The sequence below is a fragment of the Hakea prostrata genome, chromosome 7 (genome assembly GCF_041222555.1).
Source record: "Hakea prostrata isolate BN-2017 chromosome 7, UWA_Hpros_2, whole genome shotgun sequence".
In the NCBI taxonomy this organism is placed as follows: domain Eukaryota; kingdom Viridiplantae; phylum Streptophyta; class Magnoliopsida; order Proteales; family Proteaceae; genus Hakea; species Hakea prostrata.
The window spans coordinates 21,195,518-21,222,967 of record NC_142606.1 but is presented as its reverse complement, the minus strand read 5'-3'; the positions used below and the strand labels follow the sequence as shown (position 1 = coordinate 21,222,967).

The window sequence follows — 27,450 nt, the reverse complement described above, 5'->3', positions numbered from 1 at the left end:
ATTTCTGTAGTCTTTTTTTTTTTTTTTTGGTTGTCAACCCCAGTTTTCAAGGCTTTGCCTCGACTAATCCGGTGTTCGACCCGGGTCGCACACCTAGGCTGTGGTGGGTGAGTCTCCCAGCGGAGATTTTTGCATCCACAAGGTTTCGATACCGGAACCTTGCTTAAGCGGACCAAGCTGCTTACCACTTGGACCAACCCCCGTTGGTTCAGAGTCTTATTTTTATGAAAGATGGTTAAGACTCTAGCATGGAAGCCCAGAATGTGGTTGGGAATGAAAAATCCTGCCAAGGCTGCAGGATTTCAGTTTGGTATTGATTTCCTGTTGATTTCATTTGTCTGTTTTCATTCATTTCATTGCTAGTCATTATCAGAGAAATTCTTCCTATACAAGAACAAGTTGTCTATACATGGAAACATATATATTACCCAAGCTTGAGAACACCCAAAACAACAAAACCATTGAAACGGATTTTAAAATCAAATGTCTAAGATTTTAGAGCTTCAACTAAGTAACAGCTCAAGAGAAAATAAGTAGGATGTTTTGATTTCTTCGCTCCCTCGGTACATGTCTTTGCAAATAACCGTCAAATTTGAGTTCCCAGGATCAAAAAAAAATGTGACCTAGTGCCGAAGGCTTCCACACAAATCAATGAAGTAGAGTAATACACAATCAACACAAAAAGAGTCCAATTTGTGTAAGTTGATACCATTTAAACAAGAAACACCACTTACCATTGCAGATTTTTGTGGTGTCTTTAATATTGGCTTTTGCTTGTAATCCATGAAAACTCTTTTAGACCACTTTTTGATAACATTGGAGTTGGATGTTACTTTTTTTTATACTGTTTTATTGCATTCGCCTGTTTTTGAAATCCATGTTATATGAAACAACTCAATATTAATGATGGAACTTGTAACCCTTTCAATATTGAAGTAGAGGGATCAGCCCACATCGTTTTGTATTAGCCAATACGTATTGGTATGCCATGTTAACAATATGATATATGTCCATATGTCTCTAGAAATTTATTTGCCTTTATGGTTTCCCATGTCTCTCAATGAGTCAGCCAATGTGCTGAGGGATGAACACTGAGGTATCTTTCTTTAGGAAAATTAATTTAAAACATAAATGGAAACAGAATGATACATATCGATAATTTTGAGGACAACACGGTTTGAAACGATATGACACTTAGTACGTATCAGTTTTATTGTTAAAAGAAGTACAATTGAGACGGTATTGATTGTATTGATGAGTATTGAACTGATACATGTCAACGCAACGTATACGTATCGAACTATTTTTTATTCTTTCTTATTCTTTTGCTCAAAGCGTATCAAACTACTTCAAAAGGGATTTTTGTTGGCAGCCGAGCGGATATCGTCTGCACAGGCCGATAACGCTGTCACATGTCTTTTAAAAAATCCTACGATTGAGAAGTATGGGTAAATTCATAATTTGGTTTGTCAGGCTTAGAGAATTTTTTAAATTACAAAAACCCACCCATTCTGAAATAGAATTTGCAGAAAGATCACTTCCATCGAATTTGCCCACCCTGAGTCTCTTAGCAACCCGCCATTAAAAAACCAGAAAAATTCATTATGAAGGTGAAGGTGAAGGTGAAAGTGAAGGCGTGGTCGTGATTCATAAGGCAGAGAAGGAAACCTAAAAGAAGTCATGATTAAGCTTGAATCTTGAAAAAGGTAAGTTAAGTTCAAGATTTATGAAAATCGTCAAAAAGGAGATTAATCTGAATTAAAACGAGAGGCCAATTTACTCAACGAGGCCCAAATAACCCAACGATGTCAAAAGCGAGAGTTCAACACTGACCCAAAATACACAGCATCGCAACCGTATCTTTTGGATTTTTTCATAGTTTCAAGTAAGAGATCCCCATTTTGTTTTCCAATTTCTTTTGATTTTTCAACCGTTTCAAGTTGAAGATCCCTTTTTCGCTCACTGCTCTTGTTTTCTCTCACACGCTCTCTCACTCTTTGCATTTGCCAAACTTCCTCTTCCTGAGGATAGAAGTGGCGGGAGAATCCACATTTGAGCCCTCTTCTTTTCATGTTTTGTTTGATTTTTTCACATTAGGTATGCAAGTTCCATGGCTTTTAAATCGATGTTGTTGGAGTTTGATCTTTAAAGATTTTGAAAGGGTCAAATTAACATTTGAAATTTCTTATTGTCTCACTGTGTGCTCAACTGTAGAATCCCTCTGCAGCTGCTATTTTTCCAACTTAGCAGATCGTGTGATGGTGGGTGTATTTTGGGTTAGGGTTAGAGATACAAGACCACCACTGCTGGTTACTTGGGCTTGAATGAGTAAATTTAATTGCTAACATGGATGGAGTTTGTAAATTTAAAAAGCTTTTTAATTTTTTTTACTTTTTTAAACTAAATGATTCAGACCCGTAATTCTTAACCGTGGGATATAAAAGGGACACGTGTCACATGTTCTGACCTGCACGGGAGATATCCGCTCGGCTGCCAACAAAAATCCGGGTTTCTTCATGTTTCGTGACGAGTTGCAGTAGGGGAAGAAAGGGTTTCTCGTTTCGCTCAATCCTCTTCCACTGTTTTCGTGTTTAAACCACAGTTTCCAGTCAGCGGTTCATATCAATCACAAGGTAAACCCAGCTCTGATCCTCTTTCCTTTGCTTCTTGCTGCTCCTTCCCAATCCAGTTTGGTTGGATTTTTATCTGACTGTCTGGTGCTTATGGGTGAAGAAGGTATTTAGATTTTAAACTCAAATCTTGTAAGCTGAAGATTATTGGATCGTTAGATGGAAATAGAGACAGGATGGATAGTATTTTAATTTGCAGAAAGAACAATGAGCTTCGAAAGGATGCTGTTGACACCCCTGCTGTTTGGCTTATGCAGTTGGGGAGAATTTTACAATTTTCATCCCATCAATCTGCAAATTATTGCTATAAGATTATTTGTAGGTCTCATATTTTACCTTAACTTATCATTGCATCGCCATTGATTTTTGGTTGACTTCCTGCTTATTGTGGAGGTGTTGAATACCAAATAATTTTTCTTTCTAGCACAAGGAATTTGAGGAAGTTGAAAGTCGGTTGTAGAGACGTCAGCCACTCATCTCAGGGAGTATCCGTGTGCAAAAATTGGTTTGTAGGAATCCTGTTGATGTTGTTAATAATCCCTTCGATGATGTAGAGCATGACCCCTACGAGGAAGGTTCTGAGATTCACTACTCAGAAGCCATCAGGTGGTTTATTTTCTTTATTTATTTTTTCAACAGTTTCTAGTTACCCTGTTGAATGATGCCAGCCTTGTTAAAAATAAACTTGCTGTCATCAGTGTATGGATGACCTAAATTGGATTTCCTATTCCTTATGGTTGTCTGAAGATTTGAAGTTGTGAATGTTGTGATTTGTACTTATTGGTAGAGCAAACCATTGTATTTTCTTCATTGTCCAAGCTAAGTCCATGATTTTCATTTAAGAATTTTGTTCTTAGCGCTGTTGTGTAATTACTGTGTCGAATGGTTATTTTGCAACCATAGTTAAGGAACCATACTATCCTTAACTGTCTTATGGAGGTCAGCGATTGGCACAAAGAACACCAGTTCCATATTTATTACATTTAAAAAAGATAGACTGAAGAAGGATAGTGTATAGTCAGGAAATTCTAAAACCAATGGTGTAATTTGGATGAGCTGTAGACGTGGTAATCACTCTTCAATTTCCTGAAATCCTCCTTTTGTCCTCTATCTAGATCTGGACTAGGACTCGGTAATGTAGTACTATATTTGAATGATCAAAACAGTAGCCAAATAGGACTTTTCACAGGGAATCAACTTCAGATTTGATAGACTTAAGATAGATAAAATTTAGATATAATGGAAGGCTGAAAACCGAAGTGGTAGAACAAGGATATTGGTTTAAGAACAAGGACTAACTAGGTTTTCAAAACAGCAGTATGCTATAAAGAAGAATGGATGGAATAATATAAGAGAATTAAGAGAACAATAAGGACAACAAAGTAACAAGTAACACCCGGGCTTCTCACTGCAAGGTGGATCGATTGGATCGAACACCAATCTACCTTGATCAAACACAAGGGTTCTCCAAGAGGAGGAATGCTAGCAAGCAATTTGATTTCATTTCACAAGTTGTTTTTTCATCACTTACATAAGTCTCTTTATATAGCATTCTAAAGAGACATAAACATTAATGGCAACATCTAACCACTAGCTAACACCACCTACCTATTAATAACTCAACTACTACCTAACTCTTGACAAAGGAGAACTCCTTTGACAATGAGTTCTCTTATTTTCAAACTAAAGCCCCTTTTATTGACTTTCCAAAAACTAGATTTAGGCTTAGGTTTAGACTATGAAGTTCAACATATGTGGGATAACTTTAACCCACTAAAACAGCCCTAGCCCATGAAAGCCATGGGCTGATTCAGGTGACAACTTTAGGCCTTTGATGGGCCTAACCCAATGGGCTTCTTCTTTCGTAAATATGTCTTCAATTCTGCATCACTCGGGCTCAACCACAGAGTAAACGTCATATCAACAATTATAGAATTAATTTGCAACAAAAGATTCCCTTCATGAATAAAATCTGATCTTAAGAGGTGTCATGTCTTCTTGTTGGTTATGAAGTACAAATGTTTAAGTAATATGTGCATGATAAAATGATTATTTATTAGCTATGTCTATTGTTTTTTGTTTAAGTTAGTGATGTGAACAAGGTTGAGGCCCCGTTTGTGATAATGATCTGTTCTATTTCAGACCATTGAGATTCTTTTCAGCAACAAGCTCTTCTTGCGGAGGAAGGTCAGTTAACTTCGTCTTTTATTGTTAATTTACCTAATGTAGCTTTTCAGAACTTGGAAATGAGCTTGCTTGATCTCACACAGTTGATTGCATTGCTGAGTCAACTGAACTCAATTCACCAGTTAGTGTGAAAATGAAAATAAGAGAACTGCCAAATTCCTAGAAGGATGAAATTTGTAAGTTACACCCCTATTTATTACTGATAAACTTGAAGTTTAAAAGTTAACATTTGAAAACTTGGGCTTATTTCAAAGACAGTTAGGATGAGTTTATTTATGATTATCTTGGGTGCTGCACTGCTTTTGTTCCCTTTTGGTACTTTTAGGAACCCAAGATTAAAAAAGGAGCATAGAAAAAAACTGCTCATTGTTTAGGTCATTCGCAAATCTTCTTGGGTGGGGGTACCTCTCCAACCTTTAGGCTATATGATTTGGGCATTGGGAGATCTAACTGAAATATAACACGTAAAGCTAAAAAATGAACAGATAGATGGAAATGAACTTTCTCGGAAAAGCTGCCCCAAAAAATAAATTGTGTGAGAATGACAAGGCAAAGATGAACAGGTGTGCGTGAGAATGCTAACACAATGGTTAGGACCATTGAGATTAGATACAAGCTAGAGAGGTCGTGAGTTCCCTAGAGGGGGCATGCAGCTACTTCAAGGAGTGATTTTCTGAAATTATGGCATCCTTCTTCAAGGTCCCAAGTAAGTTAAGCTCCCTCTTCCACCCCAGCCCTATTCCTTCTTCTCTCTTACCTGCAGCCTTCCCCCACCCCTTTAGCCCTAAATTTCTGCAAACCAGCCCCTTCTCTCCATCATGGAACACCCCTGCCCCTCCCAACCCCTGTGGCAGCCCTAGGGTCCCTCCCCCATCCCTATTACTTAATCCCCACCTCTCCCTTAACCCTAAACTGTAATTCCAGCCTCTCCCCTTTACCATTTCTTCTTCGTTTCTTCTTTTCCTGCTTGCGGCACTTCTGGGTCTTCCAGAAAATTGGGAAAAACAGCAGTGCAGCAGGTATTAAAGATCAGTAAGACCCTAAACTGTTCCCCTTTTAGAATTAGACCCGACTACAGTCCCCTGCCTTCAATCCCAACTTCCAGCCCCTCCCCTCTCTAAAACCCTAGATTTCTGCAAGTTATATCTTATTAGGAAACCTAACCCCAGAATTCTTCAAAGCCTAAGTTCTCAAACCCTAATTCAAAATTACTGATCTGAACTCACAATTACAGCAAGGTTTAAGGATTGAAAACATAGAATCCTGGAACCCTAAGCCTGGCCGAACCTACTCTAACCCTAGCTTAACCCTAGCATCATTAGAACTTGTCATAAAACTCTCCACCGAAGGGTATTCCAGCCTTAGAGAACTGCTGATTCAGGAAGAGGATCCTGGATTGAGCCTAGGTCTAGGGCTTTATTCCAATCAACTAAACCCTAGATTGTGGTTCAGACCACCCATCCCCTCATATATATGGGGATTTACAATCTGATTCCTCTCTCCCTTCAGTTGCATAGCTTGACTTGAGGGTGGAGCAAAACAGCTCATGCTATGTTGCTTCTTCGGTTGTAGGTCAGATAATACTCTGGCATGGATCTAATTTTAGATTATCCTTAAGGTTTACGGTTTCTAATGTGTATGCATCTTACTCAAATAGGTGAAAAAAGGCAGAGGTTGTTTGTTAAATCTCTTCTTCCTGAGTGCTCGAGTTCCCACGAACAAATTCTGTTTACTTGGATAGCTTACTTCTGCTGGTGGTGGGTGGGTTCATCTTTATAGTGCCTGCTGGAGTAGTTAAGAGATCCTAAAGCTATTCAAGGAAGAGTTCCCATAGTAGCAACTACTACTACAAATAACCTCTTATGTTCACTAATATCTACCTGTTAGGAAGCGTTACCAACAGAATACATGCTTTATTCACTATCTTCTCTCTCAGGCAATGGCTGTAATCCATTTAGCTGCCTACATAACTTAAGTGCCACTCTGCACAGAATGGAAGATTGCAAACATTTGTATTAGTGCGGCTAAAAATCGTGAACAGTATGGATGCAGTATCAAACATGCAATTACAGTGTTCAATAGGTATCTTTCAGAAGTTTGGTATGACTACAGCCTCAACTTAAATGAGCCAGGATAGGTCATCTCATAAACAACCTAGGGTTGAGAATTCATATAAGTTGCTGCTCTTCAGCACAGCAGCAACTAGTTATAACAATAAGAAGTCACAACTAAATGGGGTCGGCTACATGGATTCTTGCCTTCCAATCAGTTCTGTTTGAGGCCATGCTAGATACAAGGCGTAAGCTATTCATATCCTTTTTCACCACTTCTCTTAAGGCTATCTTAGGTCTACCCCTAGCTCTTCTAGTTCCTTCAATCTAGATTATATCGCTTCTTTGTACAGGCATGGAGAAAAATTCGATTGGGAAATTTTGACCGAAATGTCTGCAAAATTCCAAATTGAAATGTAATACAGGTACAGGCACAAAATATGTCCTGTATCCTTTCATATTGACTGAAATATCGGTCGATATGAGTCGAAATTTCGGCATGATATTGCGCAGCTTATAAAATGTCCATAATCGACCCATTTTCAAGCTTAATGGTCATTTTTGCTGTTTCGACCCATATCGCCAGCGACATTTCGAGCTCTTTTTGAGTTATTTATTTATTTATTTCTCTTGCTTTTGTCCCTCTTTACACCTAATTTCTACTACTCCATTTCCTTCAAACACTAGATTTGCTCCTCCATTTGTGCATTTTCTCAAATCTTGTAAGGTGAGTAACCAACCAACTTCCTCATTTTTTTATTTTTGTTTCATTTGTGCCTTAAATCATCTTAGATTGCTTCCAAATTTATGTATGTTTACTTTAGAGTGTTGATCTATGAATTTGTAGTGTCAAAATTATTTTTTGATTCTTCCTACTATTTTTTTCCTTTTTCTGTTATTAAAAATTATTTACTAAATTATGTATATTGCTGAAAAGGTATATGTATAGTACATGTATAAGCTTCAAATTAATGTATGTGAGAGTTGAGACACCATATTGCTGTGATGGTGTTGAATTAATTTTTTTTCTGTTAATTATGTAGTTTTACTGTATTTAATATATATTTAAATAATTAAAAAGTATTTAAATATTAAAAAAAAATTTCTGTTTTAAATTTAAAAATAGCAGAGTATTAGTGGAAGCATGTATGCAATTTTTGGAGCATGTTGTGGATATTTTTAAGATAGTGTGTATTTTATATATTTCTAAATTATTTATATATTAAAAAAATACTTATATAGTATATATATATATATATATTTATATATTTAAAAATAGGAGGTTATTATTAGAAGCATGTATGTCATTTTTGGAGCATATTGTGGAGCTTTTCAAGATACTTAGTGTGTATTTCTTGTATCGGGCATTCTTTTTCAAAGATGTTAGACATAGCTTGGCAACATGGGAGGCCATTGACGGCTGATAGAAGGAAGAGCGAGTGTAATTATTGTGAGAAACTAATAGGAGGAGGTGGGGCAACTAGATTGAAGGTGCATCTAGCTGGTGGCAACAAGGATGTAACAGGGTGCCCAAAGGTGCCCGCAGAGGTCAAGAAGGCAATTGCCTCATATATTAGTGGTGGAAAGCAAAAGAGGAAAGAGAAGAAAACACACAGGGATGAGTTCGAGGATGCATGCTTAGATGACCTTCCAGATCCTGAGGATTATGGTATGGATGAGCCACGAGAGTGTGACCTTGATCTAGAGGCCGATCAGTTGAGGAGGGCGATGATGATGTGTAGGGAGCAACAGAGGGTTGATGACATGAGGAGGCAACAAAGGGGTCTAGGTTATGGGTCCTCTAGAGAGCCAGTAGGTATGGGAGGCATAGGTGGCTCCCAAGTCCCTATGAGGAGGACTCAGAGTGTGAGGCAGGAGGCTCCTATCCCACGGGCCCCTACAAGGGTTTGAGCTTTGTCAGCACATCCTATAGATTCAGATCTTGAGATTCTTCGCAATGATCCGGCCCTATTTACGAGGCCTGAGCATAAACAGAGAAAGTTGAAGCACTTATGGGGGAGTGTGAAGGAAAAAGTGGGGATGACTTTCTCCAAATGGGCTTATTACCATAGTATTCCAGCACATACAGCCCAAGGGCCCTGTTATAGAGATATGATTGAGGAGATAGGCAAGGCTAGGAGTGGTGTACAGGGCCCCACTCCATATGAGATATATATTGTCTATTTGCCTAAGCATAAAGAGGACTTAAATGAGTATATTAAGGGATTAAAGCCCCATGTTAGGTAAAGGACTTAAATGAGTATATTAAGGGATTAAAGTCCATGTGGAATCATTATGGAGTGACTGTGATGGCTGATGGTTGGACTGGTCTCACTAGACAGTCCATCATCAATTTCATGTTGAATTGTGATGGGAGGACAGTGTTCCTCAAGTCAGTAGATGCATCCGGTGAGAAGAAGGATGCAAAATACATTTACAATTTATTAAAGCAAGTGGTGAAGGAAGTTGGAGTGGAAAATGTGATTCAAATTGTGATTGATAATGGCTCCAACTACAAGAAAGCTGGGTTGAAGATGCAGGAGGACTCCAGGTATCTAAACATATAATATTAATTTTCATTTGTAAATACATATATTTACATTACATGTACACTTTATAACTTTGTATTGATGCCTTGATGGATGTACATATATAAGCTCTTTTGGACTCTATGTTCGCTCAACTGCATTGACTTAATGTTGAAGGACATCGGAAATGTCAAGCTTGTGAAGAAGACCGTGGAGCAAGCCCGACAAGTTAGCACCTTTATCTATAACCACACCTATGCATTAAGGATGATGAGGGACAAGTGTCAGGGTGAGTTAGTGAGGCCAGGCATAACTAGATTTGTTACTAATTGGATAGCACTGTAGAGCCTTGAGAGTAGTAAGATTGGCCTTAGGAGCATGTTTGCATCAGAGGAGTGGTTTAACTGGGAGGGTTCTTCATCAGTGGGAGAAAGGAGAGCACAATTGACCATACTCGATGAGACTTTTTGGCACAATGTGAGGATAGTGGTGAAGATGCTTGAGCCTGTAGTGCATGTGTTGAGGATGATAGATCAGCAGAGAAAACCTACTCTACCACACATATTTGCTGCAATAGAGAGGATGAAGCAGCAAGTTGCTCAGGTCCACCCACACGGCAACAAGAGAGTCCTCCAAATCATCGAACTTAGATGGCAGTCTATGTTGCAGCATCCACTGCATAAGGCTGGTGAGTTGTTAAGTCTAGTATTTAATTTAATTTTCATTATGTTATGTTATCACACTATTAAGCATTAACTATTTCCTTTTATGATATACTTTTTCTTACACAACATACCATTTAAATCCCAAGTACCAGTACAAGGACAATCTTGGGATGAGGCAATATTCGATGAATGCCGTCCAAACTGTATTGGAGAAGTTGGATCTAGCTAAAGAAGCAATCATCCTTGTGGAGGTGAGATAGTGATTTGAATAATTTGATATTCACAATTCATAGTTTTATACTAAGTCATTAACATAGTAAGTAGTAAGTAGTTATTGTTTTTTCTCTTTGTATATTAGATGAAGGCATTTAGGGATGCCACTAGGAGCTTTTGTCGTTCTGTGGCCGTATAGGGACAGGAATCCGCCCTTGCGGGTAAGTTCATTCATTTATTTCATTATACATTTAATTATTATATTTTATCTTTAATTTAGTTATTTAAGTATTAAAATGACTTGGAGTCTCTGTTTGTTGCAGCTGAGTGGTGGTTGCAATTTGGACGTGATTCATACCACTTGAGTATGATTGCAAGCAAAGTGCTCTCCCAAACATGCTTTGCCATTGGTTGTGAGCGAAACTGGAGCATCTTCAATCTCATTCACTTGAAGAGGCGCAACCAATTGGGTGTGAAGCGTTTAGAGGACCTTGTCTACATACACTATAATATGAGACTGAGAGAGGATCATATTAGACAGGGGATGGACAGAGAGAGTACCAATATCGAGTTGGCTGATATATTTGAGATGGATGATGATGATAACCCAGTAGTTGACTAGATCAGGGACAGTGGAGAGCCATTGCTGGATGAGGAGGGAGGTCGTCCAAGTAGACAGTTGCCAGAGGAGATGGGGGCTGATGTGGAGGACTTCATGGCGAGGGAGGGGAGTGCATCTGCTGAGCCCGTCTGTCCCTTCGTGCCACACCCTAGTGTATCCACCTAGAGTGAGGATTTGATTGTCTGGTTTGACATTGAGGATGAGGTGACTCAGGCCTTCGACGATGATGACGATGGTGGTGATGATGACGATGGCGGTGATGATGGAGGGGATAAGGAGGGTGTTGAACCTTGTGATCAGGATTTAGCTAATCCTAGGGACAGACCACCACCACCACCACTGCGACGTGAGAGTCATGGGTGGGGAGGACAACCAATGAGATTCACGGGCGAGAGTCAGTTCACCCATGTGACATAGGATTTAAACTATACTGGAACTGCATCTCGAGGCCAAAGTGTTTCCTCTACATATTCGAGGAAGGGGAAGGGGAGACAACATGGCTGTAGCACCGAGGACACGCCATCATATGGGTCCTACCATCCACCCGATGCTGAGGGCTTGGTGGGATTTATGAGATCGATGAGCATTGATGATGCTAAAGACTCCTCCACCTCCAGAGGATCCGGATGGCATAGGCCTGCAGAGTCCTCATATGATATTGCTGTGGAGAGTATTGGTTCTACCGACTCTACTTATGGTTATGGACCATATGGTGTCATTGTCCCTCCTGGCTATTAGATTTATGGTTAGGCCAGTTAGCCACTAGTGGAGCCTTATAGTTATGGAGCAGCCTATGGAGCTTATGGTGTCCCTCCCACTGTCACCTATCGGAATTAGTCACTGAGACCTTATCATTATGGACCTTATCCTTCTCTTGAGAGCCCGGTGTGCTCTTTCATTTGTTGAGCAGATCTTCCACTCTATTCCACAACCACAAGGCCCACCACCACCAGTTCCTTGTTTGGAGATTCACAACTTCCCACTGTCAGGAAATCTTATGCATGTGGATGAGGCCACATACATAGATGCAGTTGTTGACTACGTCCAAAACCATATGGGTCGAACATCATGGGACTTGTATTGTCATTTGTATGGGGTGCAGACGAAAGAGGGAGATGAATAGAATAGACAAGTAATTAATAACATTCTCGCTTCTTTTCTAATGTACTATATACTTGGAAAGTTGGATGTTACATTTTCAATGGTTTTTTTTTAGTAAACTAGTAGTTCTATAGTGTTTATTATGCTTGAAATAAGTAGTATGCAAGAATCGAAATCAATTTGAGTGCATATGAGGCCCGGAATTGAGGTTCCAAGAGTCAGATAAAAAATGTCCAGTTTCCATTTCGACCGAAATTTCTTCTTTGCGTACAGGGGTATTTATAGGTCTCCGTTAAACATGGTTGTGCCACCCCAAATAACTTTCCCGAAGCTTATCACTTGTGGGAGCAGCTCCCAGACCAACTCTTATATGAACATTCTTTATCTTATCCTTCCTAGTTTTACTACTCATCCATCTTTGCATCCTTATTTATGCTACACTGAGTTTATCTATATGATTCTTTTTAATAGCCCAACACTCTGCACCGTACATCATAGCTGGTCGAACGATGGTCCTATAAAATTTTTCTTCAAGCTTTAATCAAAGGTAAAAAATTAGATCGAAATGAACATTTCGACCTTGGAAAAGGTCGAAATTTCGACCAAAACTGGATACTTTTTTCCTGATTCTTGAAAACTCAATTTCGAGCCTCAAATTTACTCAAATTGATTTGGATTTTTGCATACTAGCTATTTCAAGCATAATAAACACTATAATAACTACTAGTTTACTAAAAAACTACTGAAAATGTAACATACAACATTCCAAGTATATAGTACATGAATCAGAGAAGAAGCTGTATTGTTATTACTTACAAGTTACAACTTACAAGTCTATTCTATTCAAGCCTCAAGGTCTCCCTCTTCCGTTTGCACCCCATACAAATGACAATATAACTCCCATGATGTTTGCCCCCGCCCCATATAGTTTTGGACATAGTCAAGAACTGCACCTCTATATGTGGCCTCATCCAGATGCATAAGATTCCCTGACGGTGGGAAGTTGTGAATCTCCAAAGGAACTGGTGGTGGTGGGCCTTGTGGGCTGTGGAATAGTGTGGAAGATCCGCTCAACAAATGAAAGACCACCCCCCCCCGGCTCTCGGGACTAGGAGAAGGATAAGGATACCGATAAGGTCGCAGTGGCTGACTCCGATAATCGAGAGTGGAAGGGACACCATAAGCTCCATAGGCCGCTCCATAACCATAAGGCTCCAGTCGTGGCTGACTGGCCTGACCCTGAATCTGATAGCCAGGAGGGACACCATATGGTCCATAACCATAAGGACCATAACCATAAGTCGACTCGGTAGAACCAATACTCTCCACAGCAATATCATATGAGGACTCTGCAGGCCTATGCCATCCGGATCCTCTAGAGGTGGAGGAGTCTCTAGCATCATCAATGCTCATCGATCTCATAGATCCCACCAAGCTCTCGGCATCGGATGGACGGTAGGACCCATATGATGGCGTGTCCTCTGTGCTCCAGCCATGCTGTCTCCCCTTCCCCTTCCTCGAATATGTAGAGGAAACATTTTTGCCTCGAGATGCAGCTCCAGTATGGTCTGAATCCTGTGTCGCGTGGGTGAACCGACTCTCTCCCGTGAATCTCGGTGGTCGTCCTTCCCCCCCCTTGACTCTCACGTCTCGCTGGTGGTGGTGGTCTCTCCCTAGGATCAACTGAATCCTGATCATGAGGTCCCACACCCTCCTCATCCCCTCCATCATCATCATCACCGTCATCATCACCACCGTCGTCGTCATCGCCGGAGGCCTGAGTCACCTCATCCTCAGTGTCGGACCAGAAAATCAAATCCTCACTCTGGGTGGATGCACTAGGGTGTGGCACGAAGGGACGGGTGGGCTCGCATGTGGCCTCCCCTCCTGGGCCATGAAGTCCCCCACATCAGCCCCCATCTCCTCTGCAATCTGACTATTGGGAAGACCTCCATCCTCATCCAGCAATCCGTCTCCACTATCCCTGATCCAGTCAACTACTGGGTTATCATCATCATCCATCTCAAATATGTCGGCCAACTCGATATTGGTGCTCTCTCTATCCATCCCCTGTCTAATATGATCCTCTCTCAGTTTCATATTATAGTGTAGGTAGACAAGGTCCTCTAGACGCTTCACACCCAATCGGTTGCGCCTCTTCGAGTGAATGAGGCTGAAGGTGCTCCAATTTCGCTCACAACCAGTGGCAGAACATGTTTGGGAGAGCACTTTGCTTGCAATCCTACTCAAGTTGTGTGAATCACGTCCAAATTGCAACCACCACTCAGCTGCAACAAACATAGACTCCAAGTCATTTTAATACTTATTACTTAAATAACTAAATTAAAGATAGAATATAATAATTAAATGTATAATGAAATAAATGAATGAACTTACCCGCAGGGGCGGTTTCCCGTCCCGATACGGCCACAGCACGACAGAAGCTCCCAGTGGCATCCCTAAAAGTCTTTATCTAATATATAAAGAGAAAAAACAATAACTAGTTAGTAGTTTCTAGGTTAATGACTTAGTATAAAACTACGAATTGTGAATATCAAATGATTCTAATCACTATCTCACCTCCATAAGGATGACTGCTTGTTTAGCTGTATCCGGTTCGAACTTCTCCACTACAGTTTGGACAGCATCCATCAAATCTTGCCTCATCCCAAGATTGTCCTTGTAATGGTACTTGGGATTTAAATAGTATGTTGTGTAAGAAAAAGTATGTCATAAAAGGGAATAGTTAATGCTTAATAGTGTGATAACATAATGAAAATTAAATTAAATACTAAACTTAACAACTCACCAGCCTTATGCAGTGGATGCTGCAACATAGACTCCCATCTACTGTTGATGATTTGAAGGACTTTCTTGTTGCCGCGTGGGTGGACCTGAGCAACTTGCTGCTTCATCCTATCTACTGCAGCAAATATGTGTGCTAGAGTAGGTTTTCTTTGCTGATCTACCATCCTCAACACATTCACCACAGGCTCAAGCATCTTCACCACTATCCTCACATTGTGCCAAAAACTCTCATCAAGGATAGTCAACTGAGCTCTCCTTCCTCCCACTGATGAAGAATCCTCCCAGTTAAACCACTCCTCTGATGCAAACATACTCCTAAGGCCAATCTTCCTACTCTCCAAGCTCTGCAGTGCTATCCAATTAGTAGCAAATTTGGTTATGCCTGGCCTCACTAACTCACCCTGACACTTGTCCCTCATCATCCTTAATGCATAGGTGTGGTTATATATGAAGGTGCTAACATGTCGAGCTTGGTCCATCGTATTCTTCACAAGCTTGACCTTTCCAATCTCCTTCAACATTAAGTCAATGCAGTGAGCAGCACAAGGAGTCCAAAAGAGCCTATATCTGTCCATCCATCAAGGCATCAAGCCATCAATACAAAGTTATAAAGTGTACATGTATATGTGTAATGTAAATATATGTATTTACAAATGAAAATTAATACTATATGTTTAGACTTTAGATACCTGGAGTTCTCCTGCATCTTCAACCTAGCTTTCTTGTAGTTGGAGCCATTATCAGTCAATCACAATTTGAACTGCATTTTCCACTCCAACCTCCTTCACCACTTTCTTCAGTAATTTGTAAATGTATTTTGCATCCTTCTCACCGGATGCATCTACTGACTTAAGGAACATTGTCCTCCCATCACAATTCAACATGAAATTGATCATGGACTGTCTAGTGGGACCAGTCCAACCATCAACCATCAGAGTCACTCCATAATGATTCCACATGGGCTTTAATCCCTTAATGTACTCATTTATGTCCTCTTTATGCTTAGGCAAATACACATTATATATCTCATATGGAGTGGGGCCCTGTACACCACTCCCAGCCCTGCCTATCTGCTCAATCATATCTCTGTAGTAGGGCCCTTGGGCTGTATGTGCTGGAACATTATGGTAATGTGCGCATTTGGAGAAAGCCATCCCCACTTTCTCCTTCACACTCCCTCATAAGTGCTTCAACTTTCTCTGTTATGCTCAGGCCTCGTAAATAGGGCCGGATCATTGTGAAGAATCTCAAGATCCGGATCTGTAGGATGTGCTGAGGAAGCTCGACCCCTTGTAGGGGCCCGTGGGATAGGAGCCTCCTGCCTCACATTCTGAGACCTCCTCATAGGGACTTGGGAGCCACCTGTGCCTCCCATACCTACTGGCTCTCTAGAGGACCCACAACCCAAACCCCTCTGTTGCCTCCTGATGTCATCAATCCTCTGTTGCTCCCTACTCATCATCATCACCCTCCTCAGCTGATCGGCCTCTGGATTAAGGTCACTGTCTCCTGGCTCATCCCTACTATAACCCTCAGGATCTGGAAGGTCATCTAAGCAGGCATCCTCGAACTCATCCCTCTGTGTTCTCTTCTCTTTCCTCTTTTGCTTTCCACTACTAACATATGAGGCCATTGACCTCTTGACCTCTACAGGCACCTTTGGGCACCCTGTTACATCCTCGTTGCCACCAGCTAGATGCACCTTCAATCTAGTGCCCCCACCTCCTCCTATTTGTTTCTTACAGTAATTACACTCGCTCTTCCTCTTATCAGCTGTCAGTGGCCTCCCATGATCCCAAGCTATGTCTGACATCTTTAAAATAGAGTGCCTGATACAAGAAACACACACTAAGTATCTTGAAAAGCTCCACAATATGCTCCAAAAATGACATACATGCTTCTAATAATAACCTCCTATTTTTAAATATATATAAAAAAAATGTATAACTATATAAGTATTTTTTAATATATGAATAATTTTAAAATATAAAAATACACACTAACTATCTTAAAAATATCCACAACATGCTCAAAAAATTGCATACATGCTTCCACTAATACTCTCCTATTTTTAAATTTAAAACATAAATTAATTATTTTTTTAATATTTAAATATATTTTTAATTATTTAAATATATATTAAATACAGTAAAATTACATAATTAACAGAAAAAAAATTAATTCAACACCATCACAGCAATATGGTGTCTCAACTCTCACATACATTCATTTGAAGCTTATACATGTACAATACATAAACATTTTTAACAATATACATAATTTAGTAAATAATTTTTAATAACAGAAAAATAAAAAAATAGTAGGAAGAATCAAAAAATAATTTTGACACTACAAATTCATAGATCATCACTCTAAAGTAAACATATATAAATTTGGAAGCAATCTAACATAATTTAAGGCACAAATGAAACAAAAATAAAAAAAATGAGGAAGTTGGTTAGTCACCTTGCAAGATTTGAGAAAATGCACAAATGGAGGAGCAAATCAAGTGTTTGAAGGAAATGGAATACTAGAAATTAGGTGTAGAATGGGATGAAAGCAAGAGAAATCAGCAAAAATTGCAAAATTAGGTCAAAATAGCTCTGGCGATATGGCTCGAAATCTCGAAACAGCGTCGAAATGGCAAAACAAGGTCGATTTTGGGTATTTTATAACCTGTGGAAGTGTCGTTTCGGCCCGATATGGTATCGGGCCGAACTATCGACTCGTATCAACCGAAATTTCGGTCGATATGAAACAAAATGGATACTTTTCGTGCCTACTACTATATTTCGTTTCGAGTTGGATTTTTGCAGGCATTTTGATCGAAATTTCGACCATTTCAATCGAATTTTCTTCCATGGCTTTAATAATAGAATACGTTGATCCCACATGACCCCAGACGCACCTTTCCACTTCATCCACCATATTTTAATTCTTTGGGAAACATCATTCTCTATATCACCTCTTTTATTTATGATTGAACCTAGGTACTTAAAACAATCATTCTGAGGAATCTCCTTATCATCAAGTATCGCCACCTCATCGTTTGCCCGATCGTGACTAAAGTTACAAACTACATATTTTGTCTTCGTTCTACTTAGTTTAAAGCCTCTTGATTTCAAAGCTGCTCTCCATGATTCTAATTTGGTATTAACGTCCACTTGAGTCTCATTAATCAACATAATATCATCAACAAAAAGCATACACCAAGGGACATCGTCTTGAATGTCTTTGGTAAATTCATCCATTACAAGTGCAAATAAATATGGGCTTGAAGTTGTTCCTTGATGTAGCCCAACTGTAATTGAGAATTCATTACTTTGTTCCCCCACTATTCTTACATTTGTCACTGAACCGTCATACGTATCCTTAACTATGTCTACATATTTACTTGCAACACGTCTTTTCTCTAGTACTTGCCAAATTAATGCTCTAGGAACTCTATCATAAGTTTTTTCTAGGTCTATAAATACCATATAAAGGTCTTTCTTACACTCTCTATACCTTTCCATAAGTCTCCTAATTAGGTAAATAGCCTCTGTAGTAGATTTTCTCGGCATAAACCCAAATCGGTTCTCCATAATTGTGGTTAAGTGTCTCAAACGGGTTTCAATTACTCTCCTATAATTTTATGGTATAACTCATTAGTTTAATGCCCTTATAGTTATTACAGTTTTGAATATCTCCTTTATTTTTGTAAAATTGGAACCACAATGCTTCTCCTCCATTCATCTTGCTTTTTCCTTGTGCTTATAATCTTATTAAACAACATAGTCAACCAAACTAGCCCGCGGGTTCCTAAGCTCTTCCATACTTCTATTGGGATTTCATCAGGACCTTGGTGCCCGCAGCTATTTGCATATTATAAGTTGCAGTATTCCTTTTCCTGTTTTCATAGATGTCTCACTAATGTATTGTTAAACTTTTGGGATGATATGTTACAGATTTAGAATTCCTTTTCTGAATGTTTTAAAGCTGACTCTTGTTTATATCTGTATTCAGATAAAGTTGGCTCATTTTACTCTGATCTAATGGATCCTGATGGCAAGAAATTTGGGAGAGGTAATATTTGCAATATAAGCGACTGTTTGGATTGTTCAGCGTGCTTAGACAGATATAGACACCAGCTGTTGACGTGTTTCTGAAATTTTTTGTTCGTGATATGTTAATGTTATGTTATGATCTACTTAATGACCCGCGTATATGGTTGAGTTTTGCACTCTGTGCCTCAGGAATTAGATACCTTGCCTACAAATAAGAACTTCCATTTGTTGGAGTCTTCTGTATTAGCAGTTCAATAATGAACTGTTCTTCAGAGATCAATGTGATCAAACTTCTCTCTGTTTTGTCTTATGATTTGTGTATGTCTATTTCTCCTCTCTAACCACCATCGGGTATGTATACGAGTGTGTGTGTGTGTAGTGACTAGTGGATCAACTAGCTGATCCCGAATAGCCCAATCTTTATTTCAACCGATCCGCCGTCTAAAGCCTAATAAATAGAAAAATATTAGAAACTCCAACATATTTCAAATATATTTCCACTATATATATAATATAAACTCCTCTGACATTTCTCTCTTCCCTCTGTCTTCTCCTCTCCCCCTTGTTTCGTCAATCCTCTTAATCCTTTCTCTGTTTATTGCTGATCCTAACAGTTTTGAACTTGGTATTAGAGCTTGGTTTGACAGTTGACCAAGTTTTTCTTCTTCCTTACCGCTCTTTGAATCTGCAAATGAGAAGAAGATTCTGTTGGACGGTATACTATGTAGGATACATGCAGAGGTTTTATTCTTTGAGGTATATTGCTTTGTCTAATAACAAATGAAAGTATTGTCATTAAGCCTTGAAGTTGCCATGAAGACATGCCCAGCGCTCTGTTTAAACCTTGCTGAATCTTGTTTTATGGTGGTACTTTCTGCTCAGGCTTCAAAATGGCATGAGACTAGGCCTACTGGAATCACCTATGGGTGTCTTTTTAAAGCCCTAACATAATTCCTTACCCGAATCTCTTGATTCACGGTGTCTAGTACTTGCACTTTAGATCTTGTGACTCGACCTGTAGATGGTGATACCGCCACCTTCAGAGACATGATCTTCTCTTATTCACTTGTGCTGGTGGCGGAGAGGTCGGCACCTGTGTTCTGGCTCTGGGAGGTGTTCCCTTTCTCTTCTGCAGTTAAGTTGCCTCTAGGTCTCGGTTGGGGGTGACTTCCAAATTATGGTCTCATTCTTTCCTTCCCATATATTTTCCTCTCTGCTACACTGGTACCTCAAGCTCTATTCTGTTCTTCATTTGCTGAATGTCTTTTGAGTAAGATGATGACTGAGATCAACGATGACTACAATATTGGGCAACTCCATTATATTATTGAATTTCACCCAAATATTATTGCAAGTGAGATTGCTATCTTTTCAGCAATGCTGGATTTCTTTTTGTCAGATGGTTGATCTTCCCATCCTTTGTTCCACGCTCATGTCGACGAACTTATGAAGTCATGTCGATGAACTTTCTGTAGTGGACCAGTTTGTTGACATAACCGAGCCATTTTTTAAAAAGCATAATGACAATGAGCCCTTATTATGACTGATGCTACTGAATGAACTTTTTTTTAACCTATTTTTTAGAATTATTTCCTCCTATTTTCTGTGTCAAAAGCTAAATCACAAGGTTTTGATAAAAAATGACCAGTTCTTGCAAGATTTATAATATGAATTTCTTTATGCTTTGCAGAGATGTAAGGTGTCATTCTAAGTTTGCACTTTTGAGTGCATGGCCAAAATGAACTCCCTCTATTCTCTCTCAAATTGATGTTCCAATTTAGTGTGGACCTGAGAATAGGCTTTAGGAGGATGACTTTAAGAATAGGAAGAAAAGTAAAGGGGAAATCACATAAGAATGGCGGTGGGGAAGAAGAAAGTGCACATGCACGTTGAGGAAAATTTGAGCAACTGTAGGTGCATAGTATGATGTAGTCAACTGATCGATCTTAGGGAGATACATAACCTTGTTTTACTCACTTAAGCAACACGGGACGGCGAGAGAGAGATAGATTATGTGATCAATTAAACTAAACTAATGATCCTATTGCACAGTCATCTAACAAAAAAGAATGATAACAATCTTAACCAATGCATCTAACTAAATTGGGATTTGGAACGAAAATTAAAAATGTAACCAATCATCATTTAACCAGTAATAACAAGCAATGAAAATTAAACAACTTAAAGCAATAAATAAAATGGATCTTAACTTGTGAGAGGCATGACTATAGGCATTTCTAATCAAAGATCCGTGGGGAAGGGAAACAATTCTATAACAACTGAAAATAAAAATCTTAAATTAAGAATGATGGGTGGTCAAAAAGTGGGACTGGAAAAAAGAGGGGGGGGGGGAGGTGCAGAGAAGATAACTAATGAATGTTACTTGAAACTTTAATCTTGAATGATTAACACTTGGTCGGTTTGAAATTCTACCAATCCTAAAACCAGATCTGGACAAAGACCAAATCTGAGGTAGCTAGTTCTGGAGGGAAAAAAAAGTCATATAAAAAGAAATCTGCTGATGTATGGGAATGATACAATAAGGTAGAATGCTTGAGAAGACCTAAGAAATGTATGGGAATGATACAATAAGGATTGGGGCAATTTTGACAGTTAGGTTGATGTAGATCTAAGTTCGAAATTTGAGGCTTCTGGGGAATACGGAAAAAAAAAAAAAAAAAAAAAAGAGAGGAAGAGAAGAAGAACGTATTGAGATTGGTCCTATCAATACAACACGAGAACGATTAGCTTAAAAATTTTACATGATACTGCTGGTTTGTCTAAATGCTACTACTTAAGTAGTTGTATGATAAAAATGTATATACTTGATGTATCTTACATTATGCTTAGTAATATATTTACACGTACACGATGCTTGCTTGTTTTGGAAAGAATCAAAAATTTTTTTTTTTGGTGTGACAAACAAGCAATCAAGCCTGGGAATAATCTGAACAAATATGATTATTTAAACTAGATAATTTAATTTATAAGTTGCAAGATTGATGATTTACATTCACTATATTTTTAGCAGATCTGATGGTGTGGGTGCTGAATTTTTTGAGCATTACCATGGGCTAGTATGTGTAAATAGATTTTACCTTTCCAAAATTTCTTCCTTGTTTTTTTTTTATTACTTTTTATTAGTAATTTTGGTAATGAAGCTATAAATATTTGAATTGCATAGATGCAAGGAAAATAGAGACCTCCTGATGTTCGGTGGATAGATAATCATATTTACCAAGCATTTATGGTGCATGATGCCTTAAAACACTTGTTTTGCATGTGCCATTAGCGTATATATGCGTTGCAAAGCATGTATGACTTCTCCTTGATGCGTCTCCAGGACATTTCTGAAAACCATTTTCCTTTTTCTTTCTTTGGTACATAGACAATGTTGAAGACCAAAAAAAAAAAAAAAAAAAAAAAAAACAAGCTACTCAACAGAAGTTCCTTCAAGATCCTTCTGCAGGATCACCTCTACGTCGAGGGGAGGATCCAAAAAACAACACCAAAGAATCAATGCCTTCTGTTGATGTCCAATCAGTGGCATTATTAGCATATCTAGAAACGTCAAGAATTGGGTATTCAGGATGGTAATAATTTCATCTACTAACTAGGCCACCCATGTAAAACCTTACCAGTGGAGAGGCAAGAAATCACCTATAGGGAGTCAGACTCAACATTCAAGGGCCGGAAATCTGTCATGGCTGCCAGCAACAGACCCTCCTTGAGAGCTAAGAGTTCAGCTTCAAGAACTGAACAATGGCCGATGCATTTGGCGAAACCCCATTTATGAACCCCGCATGAGCTCAGACTGACCTCCAATTTGGGCGTGGCTTCTGTTAGCACACACAGCTGCATCAACATTTGACCTCATAATCCCAAGAGAGGGAAGCATCCACCTTGCTCTCTGATACATTACCCAATACCGACAGTTGACACCTGGTTGTTCATGTTATTGCCTCTGGGTTTTTTTTTTTGGGGGGGGGGGGGGGGGGGGGATGCTTAAAATAACATTATCTTTGAGCAAGTTGCCCTAAGTGCTTTTTTTCTTCCTTTCTGCATCTAAAAGGGTGAACGTCTAGTTTTGTTCTTGTGATGAAAATGGTCCAAGTTTTAAACCTTACGTCACCTAGCCTATAATGTAGAATGCATGCAATGTAATGTAGAATGCATGCAATGTAATGTAGAATGCATGCAATGATTTTTATTCAGGTCATATCTCGACGCTACAATTTCAGAACTTTGTAATTTAATGAAGTCTTATTTGAAACTGCAGGACCCAGAGAACTTACTGGTGCTGCTGATCTCATAAATCGCTATAAGTTATCAGTCCACCATGAGTTCTTCTGCAAGAGGTCGCTTCCTTTGTCAATATGTGATACACACTATCTCCACAATGTGGTGGGTGACACAGAAATTAGGAAAGGAGAGGGGATGGAGTTGGACCAGCTTATTCAGGACACCTCGTATGCAAGAGATACAAATGCGCACATACAGCCTTTTGACCTTGATACTCTGAAAGATGCCTTTCTGCTGAGAGAAACAACCCCAGTTGACCTGCCTATTGTAAGAATTCTCCTACTGGTCGACCACCACCACCACCACCCCCCCAAAAAAAAAAAAAAAAAAAAAAACTCCTCGGTTGTACTTCCATTGGATTTATTATAGTGGGTAATATTTTTCATGGGAAATCTTCTGGACTTGGAAATGGCACAACATCATCCAGTTAGCATTCTACAGTTCTAGCCATAATGATAATCTGGATTGCTGATACCTCGATGGTGTTATTGAACAGGCAGAGAAGGGGATCCCTACCATTGCAGGTGTATCAAAAAGTGAATCCAAAGATAAGGAGAAGAAACATAGAAAGCACAAGGACAAGGATATGGAAAAGGACAAGGAGCATAAGAAGCACAAACACCGCCACAAGGACCGAAATAAAGATAAAGACAAGGAGAAGAAGAAAGACAAAAGTGGGCATCACGACTCTGGTGCTGACCACTCAAAGAAGCATCATGACAAGGTTGGGATTTCATTCCTTAGTTTTTTTGATGTTTTGGCTGTGGCATTTATTACAAAGATATGGTTGGCCAACTAAAATTCAAAAAGAATGAGTGAAGTTGCAGAAAGTTGTGGGATTTCCATCTTCTAGAAATGCTCAATGCATACTTCATGCAACTTATTTACAGCTAGTTGTTTAATGTAGATTGGATCAGTGTAATTAGGTCAATATCTTACTGAATTTCCCTATGAGCTATAATGTGGATTCTCACTTAGATGTTGTATCCATAGCTTATTTTCCTTATTTCCCCCCTCCCTTTCCTGTACTCAAAGATTGTATTTTTCGGGGCGGTAGTAACCTTCCCCAACTGGAATACTTGTATGCCCCTTAGTCCTTGGAGGAATGAATTTCCTTTCTAGATCCGTTACCTTCGTTTGGTACTGACCAACTTGATGTCAATGTTTAAATCTTATTACATTACAGCAGATGGGTGAAACTTTTGACTTCATAGGTATTTGCTATTACCTATGGTATCAGGATGATTTTAATACGAGGAATTCTTCTCCTTTTTGTTGCTTGTAGTAGCATAAGAAGCAACTGGTTTATAGGAAACATATAGTAATGAATCTAGTTCATGTGTCATCCAAATTGCTCCAAAAATAGATGGTTAAATGGGCTTAAATTTTCTTATGTTTCTCCCCTTGTTATCCTAACAGTCTCACCTAATTGGCTGCTTTGTTCAACATTGAGTTACAGAAAAGGAAGCATGATGGGAGTGAAGATCTTACTGAAATTCACAAACACAAGAAAAGTAAGGTAACAGATGCACAATTAGGCTTTCTAACTTTTCCATTTGAATAACCTTGAAGTCAGTGCAGTGCTTAGCTTCTAATTCTTATAAAATAAATTTGCTTCCTTAATAATTCCTCTGTTTTTCCTTTGTATTATTACAGCAAAAGAGCACAAAGTTGGATGAGATAGGTGTAATAAGGGTAGCGGGTTGATGATGTGTCAGCTAGTCGTCTCTATTTCTGATTTTAACTTTGGTGCGGTTATTAATCAGGAGGGTTTTTAATGAGCTGACAAATTTCTTGATGTAAGTGCTTCTCGTCTTGACATTCTGGTTTTCTTCTGGAGTGCTTCGCTGAATATAGTTAAAACCCTTATTGCATTTGTCTCTGAATTCTACAAATATGTCAAAAAAAAATTGATATACAGATCTTAGTTGTAAAGTGTCCAGAAGGAGATTTGAACTTTTACCTCTGACCTCTTAGGCTCTTGGTGTCAGTTTCAGTTGGGTGCCAAAAGTGAATGTTCAGTACTTGGTGCTTATGGTGAATTTTGGCAATAATAAATATAAGACGCGTTGACAAAAGAAGGTTAAGATGGATCCAGTGGCATTTTCGATAAGCTTAAAGAAAGTGTGAATAGCTGAAAAGAGGAGGAAAGCCACGTAATCAAAGTGTTTTGTTAATTTCATGTGCTTATTTTCTTAGCTACAAGCTAGTATTGTGAATTTTGAGCAAGCAGTGGGAAGCTTTTCAAAAGCCCTTATTTGCACAAGCTCTTTATCAGAGGAATGAGCACAAGCATTGGATGCAACTTAGAGGTTCCATTTCAATGAAAGAACATATTTCAGCTTAAGTGAGTGCTCAAAACAAGTGGTTAAGTAGTTCTTATTTAAGAAGCTCATATTTCTAAAACAAGGATATCCAAAATGGCTTCTTGGTTTTAGAGAATAAAACCTAATTCTTGAGATTTGATCTAAATTAATATTTTAATTGAGCAATACTACATGTAAAAATAACCATTAAGAATTTAGGGGTGTAACCGGACTGGATTCGGATCGGATAGTGGTATATCCATATTCGCATCCTATTATATTTGGACGGATTCTGCCGGATTCGGATGATAATTGGATAGTTATTTTCTTAAGTAGATTCTTTTAAATGGGCATGAATATAGATTGAATACAAGTTTTCGACTACTTGTTTACATCTTTACCTTTTTATTTGTGAGGGCTAAGTTTGAAATTTAAGAATTTAACACCTTTAGTAGCTATTTTAGTAGAAAATCTAGAAAAATAGTCTCATATCATAGGTAAAATTTATAAAAATAAGAATAATAAATCTAAATAAATAACTTAATCAGATAATTTCATTGGACGGATAATAATCGGTAAGAAAATGGTATACCATATCCGCATCCTATTAATAATTGGACGGATTTGGATACCCCTTAAACGGATGCGGATGTGAATTCGGAAGCGGATTTCAGTTATCCATTTACACCCCTAATTAAGGTCACACCATTTTAATACAAGATTGCATCAGTATTTTGTTCATTAAATCATCAAAATGAACTGAAACAAACAAAGCACAAAAACGAATAATTTCAGTGGATTGTGGATTTGTTCTTTTGGCAAGCCTAAATGAGATGTTATGGGACTTAAACTGACACGAAATGGAATTTACAACTAGAATACAGTAGCAGGTACATGCTTGTTTGCACACAAGCACACTCGTACATACATACTGGTTAAAGAATGGGTGGTTTCAGTTGTAATTTACTGAAAAATTAGGTTTTGATCTGATTTGAGATGAAATTATGGTTGATTCTGCAGGAATATGATGTTTGAACTGAAAACTTTAAGTTTCAGTTGATGCTTGGCAGGTTTTTCCGACAACAGTATCATTTGGTCAATATTTTACAAACCATTTATCAAAATGCCATTTTTTAAAGAAATGGGTCCTTGTTTTGGCCCATTTCAACAAACTTGACTGAGGCTTCAATGACTGTTTTTGCCATATTTTGCCCATTCTACTTATGCATTGGATGCCTTTGCAAGTCAAGTACCACAAATATTCGGTGGATATGAGGGAACTTTGTTTAAGATTCAAAGAGTTTCAGCAGCTCCCTTTTCCCTGAGGCAATTCTAGAGCCAGATTGGGCTTATTTTCCTAAAGAGTAGCCCAAGGTGGGTTACCTATGTTATGGGCCTTTGATCCATGGGTTAAAATCGCAATGGGCCTCCTTTATGGCCTAAAATAGGGGTAAATAAGCTGACTATGATAGTAGGTCAATTGCTTTGTCTTTTTTAATGTTTCAGTGTGTGAACCGGTTCAATATTGGTTTAACTAATTATGTCCAATGGGCCAATTTAAGTCATGGTTTCAAAACTCGCTCTTGCTATGATCTCGGTCGAGATGTGGGCATTTTTTATGGGCTAACTTGAGGGGGTTTAAGGACCAAGTTGGGCTCAAACGTGGTAGTTACCCTATTTACGCTTTTTGAACGCATTGGTGGCCTTAGATTTTTGAGAAAACAACCCTAAGTAAAAGTTCTAAGTCGACTCTGGAGAATAGAATAATAAAATTAAACAACCATTGGAAGTTCTATATAAGTCATAACTCATAAGTTCATAAGACAAACATGGAATGAGATAAAAATTCAATCAAGCCCTAGCTCCACCACCAACTTCAACATCACTGTAGCCACCAGCCAAGTGTCGCTTGAGCAACCATTTGCCTCCATTGAGGGTTTTTCCATAGTAGTTGCATGTGATCCCCTAGCCCCATGGATCCACAGGGACTC

The 27,450-nt window shown here is 38.8% G+C and overlaps 1 protein-coding gene across 5 annotated transcripts; it reads left to right on the top strand.

Moving 5' to 3' along the window:
* Positions 1 to 1,515: 1,515 nt before the first annotated feature.
* Positions 1,516 to 26,040, top strand: MED19A (mediator of RNA polymerase II transcription subunit 19a-like protein). 5 transcript variants are annotated; one of them, XM_089160352.1, is made up of 10 exons: positions 1,516 to 1,706; positions 2,414 to 2,633; positions 2,888 to 2,948; positions 3,055 to 3,236; positions 4,773 to 4,817; positions 18,811 to 18,870; positions 23,131 to 23,420; positions 23,650 to 23,877; positions 24,613 to 24,667; positions 24,810 to 26,040. In XM_089160352.1, exons 6-10 carry the CDS (start codon positions 18,840 to 18,842, stop codon positions 24,830 to 24,832), a joined length of 627 nt encoding a protein of 208 aa, XP_089016478.1. In that variant the 5' UTR covers positions 1,516 to 1,706; positions 2,414 to 2,633; positions 2,888 to 2,948; positions 3,055 to 3,236; positions 4,773 to 4,817; positions 18,811 to 18,839; the 3' UTR covers positions 24,833 to 26,040. The 5 variants fall into 5 exon arrangements, with proteins under 5 accessions (XP_089016478.1, XP_089016475.1, XP_089016474.1 ...); XM_089160349.1 differs by having other exon boundaries at positions 2,445 to 2,633; positions 24,613 to 24,672; positions 24,810 to 26,039; XM_089160348.1 differs by having other exon boundaries at positions 24,613 to 24,672; positions 24,810 to 26,039.
* Positions 26,041 to 27,450: the final 1,410 nt, after the last annotated feature.

What these genes read in the sequence shown, in the direction of transcription:
- MED19A (XM_089160349.1), top strand. Translation starts at nt 18,840, where the DNA reads ATGGATCCTGATGGCAAGAAATTTGGGAGAG. An exon ending in CAAAGAAGCATCATGACAAG is followed by an intron (nt 23,878 to 24,612) that starts GTTGGGATTTCA and finishes ATTGAGTTACAG; the next exon opens with AAAAGGAAGCATGATGGGAG. An exon ending in ACAAACACAAGAAAAGTAAG is followed by an intron (nt 24,673 to 24,809) that starts GTAACAGATGCA and finishes GTATTATTACAG; the next exon opens with CAAAAGAGCACAAAGTTGGA.